At 33.0% G+C, this 7,305-nt stretch overlaps 1 protein-coding gene across 1 annotated transcript; it reads left to right on the top strand.

The window, feature by feature from the left end:
- The first annotated feature begins 360 nt into the window (after window positions 1-360).
- Window positions 361-2,341, top strand: LOC130897593 (uncharacterized). The gene is made up of 4 exons (XM_057806528.1): window positions 361-369; window positions 650-821; window positions 1,492-1,742; window positions 1,841-2,341. The coding sequence occupies exons 1-4, from the start codon at window positions 361-363 to the stop codon at window positions 2,339-2,341; spliced, it is 933 nt and encodes a 310-aa protein (XP_057662511.1).
- The last annotated feature ends 4,964 nt before the right edge of the window (window positions 2,342-7,305 follow it).

The following is a 7,305-nucleotide window of genomic DNA, read 5'->3' as shown; positions in this document are numbered from 1 at the left end:
GTGCTCTGGAGTTCTGTAGCGCTTCTCACTTCGAGAGAATGTGGAGAGAGGTTTCTCCTCTGTGTAACAGAATCGCACGACGCAGTATCTGCTAAGTCTAGTACCTTCAGGTGTCCATTGAGACGACAGTGCCCCGATAGGGCTTCTGTTAGTATTCGTATGTTGTTCTTACTTATGTTGATACATTTGACAGATCTTATCTGGTTATAGTTTCCCAGAAGCTCCTGTCTTATAAATGCAATCCCAAACGGTATTGTATTTTAAAAAACTTGGGCTTGAAGCTCTAATGGCTGCTGACTATCGGACATTGAGGTGAACTTTTATTCAAAGTTTAACTTTTTTGGTACATCATTCTGAGGCATGTCCCAGGTATGGTCTTTGGTATGGTTTTTCTTTGGTGATTGCGACTCTGAACATTCTAAGTGATGTTTTTTTCCTAAGTTCTCCAGTACTATGTGGAAAGATAGGAGATTTGGAATCAGTTCTAGTGCAGCTGTTAGGCATGATTTCGTGGCTCTAACTGCACATATGTGAGTCAGCCAAAAGTAAATGCTTAACTAAAAGGAACATAACTAAAATATTTCTTTGAATACAATTATTTTTGAATTTTGCTCATTTAAGTGTGTTGAAACTAACTAAAATTTTTTAGGTGGTTACGTTAGTTCTAGCAGCCACTGGTATTGTGAGATGTGAGGATAAGAAAGGAAAGAAAAGTGAAAAACGAGGTATTTTTTCGAGTGATTTCGGAAGTGGATTTGGAGGTGGCCATAGTGGAGGCTCTAATCTAGACATTGGCGGTGGAGGCTTCGGAGGTCACGGAGGTAGAATAAAATTTATTGGGTTTATTGGGAGAACTTACGAAAATTTTGAATTAGTTGAATAAGTATATTTATATAATATAATATATAATAATGCATCTAAATATTCCTGATTTTAGGTCTCTTCTGTTTTAAAATTAGTTTTCTTTGATAATTTTTAAAAGAAATCTTTAAAAAAAATTTTTTCAACAGAATAGACCTTAAATCAAGAACATTTGGATGCATTAATATATTAAAAGGTCTAAGAAATAATATATAATTTGATTGTGAAAATAAAATCTGCTGCTTATAGAATATAGACAGATTCAAGCAAGCGAAACGTCTCTAAAACCTGCCTCCTATTTTGATATTTCGTAGATATTATAGTTGTTAGATATTCCAGAAAGTATAAAATATATTTTTATAAGGGTGGAGAGAGAAAGCTTCTATAATGACAAATAAAATCAATGGTATGTCCTGGAAAGCTTCGTCAATGATAAAAATATATTTCACTCTTATCATTTAGCTTGTACAGTTTTTTAGTTTAGATTTATTGGATAATAAGCAGAAAAAGAAAACATTTTTTCCTCTTCGTTTACCCCCTCTCCATTAATGGAATTTTCTTCAGTTGATAAATATTGATAACCAATATAGAAACTTGGAAAATTGATTCTGGCATTATAAATTTTTCTAGGTAGTTTTGGTGGATACCAAGGAGGTAGCCTAGGAAGTGGATTAGGAGGTGGACTAGGCGGTGGACTAGGTAGTGGATTAGGTGTTGGACAAGGTGGTGGATTTGGTGGTGGAAATGGTGGAGCTACTGTTACCACGGTTAGCCGTACCGTCCCAGTGCCTGTCCCCCAGCCTTATCCAGTTACAGTTAATAGACCAGTTCCTGTACCAGTACCTCAGCGAGTAGAGGTTCCCGTTCCTAGACCAATTCAAGTAAGTGATTTCGAATGAACATGAACAAAAATGTTTCTCAAAAATATCCATTTATAGATGTGTGTAAGTACATTATTATAACTTTCAATATATTTCAGGTTTCAGTACCAGTTGCTCAACCAGTAGAAGTACCGCGACCATATCCAGTCGTCGTTAGACGTCCAGTTCCAGTAGCAGTTCCCACTCCAGTACGTGTACCAGTTCCCCAACCAGTTGGTGTACCAGTACCTCAACCATATCCTGTCACCGTACCACAACCCGTCCCAGTGAGAGTACCACAAACCGTTGTAGTTCCAGTTGCTCAGCCTATTGTTGTTGGAGGTGATGGTGGAAACAGTGGTAGTCTTAGCGGAGGATTCGGTGGAAGTTTTGGAGGTGGATTCGGCGGTGGACTTAGTGGTAGCCTAGGAGGTGGATACGGGGGTGGTTCTATTGGAGGTGACCAGTCTCTTGGTGGATATGGTAGCAGTTTATCATTGGGAAAAAATTATGGAACAGGATCATCAACATCATTTGGAAATTCACTATCCGGTTCAATCGGAGGTCATGGAGGAGCCACCAGCTATTCTACCTTTTCACATGGACACTCCAAATATTGATGATCTTAAAGACTGAGATATCTAATTTTTGAGCATGAATTTGTTTATTCATGTAACGTGTAATGTGATTTTCATATTGAATAAATAGACATTTTTTTCAATTGAATTCTATCATTTTTCTAAGCAAATTATATATAAATGAAAACGAATACTAAAAAAACATTTGCATTACATGGGATATTATTATGGAACCCTTTCTTTGCCCAGCATATCGTATTCCATGACCTAATTGTGTATTACGCGATTTCAACATTTTGCAAATACAATCAAATCAACTACATTTCTTTAAGATCAGTTTGGATACTTATTGGATGGAGGATTATTCTGGTCTTTTCATCTATTGATTCTATTGCGTTCAATGCCCCTGAGTTGAGACAATTGATAACAAAAGTTTTAGAGAAGCACATCCGTCTTCACTATAAGCTGGTGACCATACACCCAAAAAATATATTGTTTTTTGACCCATTAGGTTTTTTGGAGGCTTTTTTAAGATATTGGCATTGGTGATAGCAGAAATTTTAACAGGTGCGGGATGATTGTAGGACTGAAGTAAATTGTACGATAAGGAAAATTGTTCAGTAAATTTTTACTCTGACGCCTCTACAGGTAGACATGAAGAAAAGCAAACTTTATACTTTTCACTGACAGTAGGAATAGTAATTCAAAATAATATTGTTGTTCTTCGTATTACATTTAGACCATGTGTGAATAAATAATTATTATTTGATTAGTATTTATAATCACTTTCACTGTCACCACTAATTCCGTTCAAGATAACAAAAACTCGAAGACTGTCTGCTGAGTACCTAATACTCAATGGTATCTTAAGAGTTTACTATCCAAGTGGTTTTGTTTTGATTTCGTGTGGAAGCGGCTTGACTCTTATTTGTGGGAGGGAAACTGTGTAGCTCTGGTGTATGGTGAATCTTCCTTAGATGGCGACCGTCAAAAATTGTTTTAAATATTTTCACCGTAGTCATAAGTTAATTTTTAATTATCTACGCACAGGTACCCCGAAAACGGTTACTACGGATAATAACGTGAAAAAACTTTTATTGGCAAACTGCTGGTGGGCGTTGCGTGAGATAATAGGTATTTATTTTGTTGAATGCCAGTACTGTAACTTCGAAAGTTTTTTTATAGAGTGTATAAAGTTTACGTACCTAACTACCAAATATCAAATTTCTATTCCTTAGCAATTTTTGGGCTTGGTGCAAAATTAACATCCACTCATTTCTTATGCTAACCTTACAGCTTGAAACAACAACAAAATTATTCAAAAATATTGAATTTCTCTATTTGTTTAAAACAACTTTATAAACAAATTACGTAAAAAAACATAAACTTACTAATTACTGCCTTAATTACTGCCAATGTTTGATGTCTAATAGACCATTTAAATATTAATTGAAAAAAAATTATCACTATTTTTTATTTATTTAATTTGGCAATAGTTATAAAAAATCATAATTTACATTACAACATTTATCGTAGGCTCCACGAAGTTTGAAATTTATGGGCCAAATATCATAACTTTCATCCCATTCCATTATTAAATCAAAATTATGAATAATTGAGAATAATTTCAGGAGTTGGTAACTTATTATCGGAAATTTCCTCTTCTTTAACGAGCTTTTTTCAAAACTGCTCAAATTTTAATATATTTCGAGTTATTTTTTCGTTCAAAAATATTTTTCTAGAGGTTATTCTGAATCGAACGAGCTATCGCTCATATTTTTAGGACCTTTATCTTTATTTTTCACGTTTTTGAACTTTTAGACTATACTATGTCTTTCTGTTGTTCCCCTTCGATCTATGGAAGATATAAACAGGTCTTGAGAAATGAGGCGACCACCATCCTGTTAAGACATTCGAGACATTACTTAAACAGAGTTAGGAAACAAATTAGCCAATTGCAGCACTAATTTCTCTTGTAAGAAATCTAAATATCATATTTAATGGAGAGATTCAGATAACTTGAATCCATATAATCCCTGCTCCAAATTCAGTTTTTTGGGAATTGGATGACCAGTGCGGATTCTCATCATCCACAGTTTCAAAAATGTAGTTGTTTATTAGGATCATCTTCCAGTAACTATTGCAGCATTGTAAGTTTGTAAAGGTGCTATTTAGATGCTTCAATGATTCATCCTATTGTTCATTGGTTAATTTTATAAAAATTAGATTTTCATTAGCAATTAGATGTATTAGAGTATTATATTTTAATATATTCACAGTAATTTTTTCATACATACCTGTTTTCATTAAATTGCCTATCTCTTGGATTTATGTATTTTGTTTTCAGAATAAACATGTGTTGCGCTTTTACTCTTTCTTTATCTTGACATTAATATTATTTAATTCTTGTATTTCTCTAATTGGTACGGAATAAAAATTCAATACTTGGAAGTTATGTACAACTTTACACACCCTATATAAATAGACATCATAATGAGAGTGTTGCCTTTTTAATAAAATATACGATGATGTTATATTGCCCCACCGTCGCCAAAGGGTTAAGTTTGCCAGACATTAGTTTATCATCTAATATTTTGGTATAAAGTGTATCATCATTTCCAAGTTTTCCTTTGTATAGAGAACTAACGGAAAAAATATGAAATATGATATTCTTTCATAGAATCAAGATATATTTCCTTCAATTTAATACTATTTTACACACAAAAAAGTAAAACTAAGCTAAATTAATACATAATAATTTTTGAGGAAATAGAATAACCTTTGAAATCCTATACTATGCATATTCATTTTTTGTGAAATTGATTCACATAATACATAATTCAGTGCTATCTATAATTTATTCATTCCATTGATTGATGACCTGTGAATGCCTCCAGCGTTGGTGAAAGTCCAGCAGAACAATTCCGTTTGTCATGAAGTATTTCTCACTACAAAAACCGTTTTAAATAAAAAAAATGTTTAACATAACATTGAGTTTTGCTGTAGTTCATTTATAGTATTCAATATAACATTAATTAGATGGAATTTTAGCCAAATATTAGGTCTCTGAAAATATTAAGAATTGGGAGAATTTATAGATGTAAATGGGTTAACAGCTGATACAAAGGTCTAAGTCTCATGAATATTTATCAAAATATTTTCATTATCATATGTTAGCATCAGTAGACAATATTTTCAATAAATTATATTTTTTGGTACTGGAGGTCACCTACTCTATTAAAATTGAGAATTGTCTCATTATTAGAAATGGACAAATGATGAAATCAAACTTAACATATATAAGAAAGATGTTATCGACATTCAATATCATTTATTGATCATCAGTTAATTGTAGGACATCATGAAGATTTTAGTGAGTATCATTTAAAATTATTTGAGTCTATATCTTAACACAATAATTTTCCTTCTCATGACAATAATATTAAATATACAAACTGAGTTTTCAGAAAGGAAAATTATTTGTCAAACGGCTTTAACGATTTTTATAAATTTTGGTTTGTGAGAGTTTCAAAAACAGTTAATATTATGGTGGTACATATTTACATTTCTGGGAGATTTCTTTCTTTTTTATTCTGAAAAAATAAGATCGTTCAGTATTTTTGTTAATATTTTTTATTTCTTAAAAATTGCTAAATTATTTTCATGTAACCTTTCACAGTCTTTCTATATCTAACTTATAATCGAATTGGAGCGCATGTTTCACTTCTTTAATGGAGTTTGGTGAATTTGGGATCATGTTTTGTAACTCCTCATACAACTCATAAGGTCGGAAGTCACTGATCTCACCTACTTTCAGGACTGTGTGTAATTCCTGACAGTTTTTTTTGGAATTTTTTCTTAACTTGTTTAAGTCATAGAGAGATCCAAAATTTTCAAAATGTTGATTTAAAGGCATAAATCTCGATGTCAGTTATCACAGAATCAATCATGGTGTTAAAAAACTCTATTTCATACCGGCTATAGGTGATCGCTGCCTTCAAAACCAAACATCCTTTTCTTTTTGGCAACTCCTTTTTTTTAAATCTTTTGGCAAATCATAACTGATTTTCTCAACAAACTGACGAGCGTCACACAAGCATGAATCCAGTTTGTCGATATTCTTTGATCCAGTCACAAAACGTACGCAAATGTTCAAGAGTAATGCTTCAATGGACTTGTACAGATTGCTATAATTTACTTATTGTATTGACACGCGTTAATAACGCATACCATATATGTAATGATATGATAAATTCAAAACTAAACATTTCGTTTAAAGCGGAATCGCATTCATCGAGTGTGTCCGATTGTTCCGGTTGGCATTTTAAGTTTCATAGTATGCTTTAATTTATCTTCGTTTTTATTTACGGTCAATCAAAAGATTACTTTCGATATTGATTACCTGTAAAATGAGAACGCATAATATACAGTAATTACGGAGATATTGGGATCCAAAGATTTTCTAATGACGTCACACAAGCATGCCGGAATTAAATATTATTATTAGAATAGAAGTCATTTACAGAGTAGAAGGAACTTTCCAGTAAATATGCGCTCAAATTATTACGGAATGCGGGAAAAGATGATATCGATTTGATTTCAATTGGCTAGGGATTATGCATTTTTTGCATTGTAAAATATTGAGCCCTTAACTAATTCTGAACGTAGAGTAGCTAAAGGTTGTGCGCCGCGTACCTAAGTAGATAGCCGTGCAACCATTTTTCTGAAATTGGAGAAACGTGCTTACGAATTAGGCAACCGGATTCAAAGATGAATAAGGCAGGAATTTTTAATCTTTTAAAGAAAACCCTTCAGTGAGCCCTGCTGTTTAGTCCGAGTAAATATCTAACAGCTCTCTTTTGTAGTTTGAAGATTCGCTCAAATTGAGTCGCACCACACGTACCCCAGAAGGGAAGGGCATATCGGAGATGCGACTCAATAATGGTATATTAGACTGTTAAGGAGGTGGATAAGTTCAGTTTTTTGAAAACTGATATCAGCGCATA

Source organism: Diorhabda carinulata, chromosome 8, assembly GCF_026250575.1.
Source record: "Diorhabda carinulata isolate Delta chromosome 8, icDioCari1.1, whole genome shotgun sequence".
NCBI classification, from domain to species: domain Eukaryota; kingdom Metazoa; phylum Arthropoda; class Insecta; order Coleoptera; family Chrysomelidae; genus Diorhabda; species Diorhabda carinulata.
This window is presented reverse-complemented; position numbering and strand designations above follow the sequence as displayed.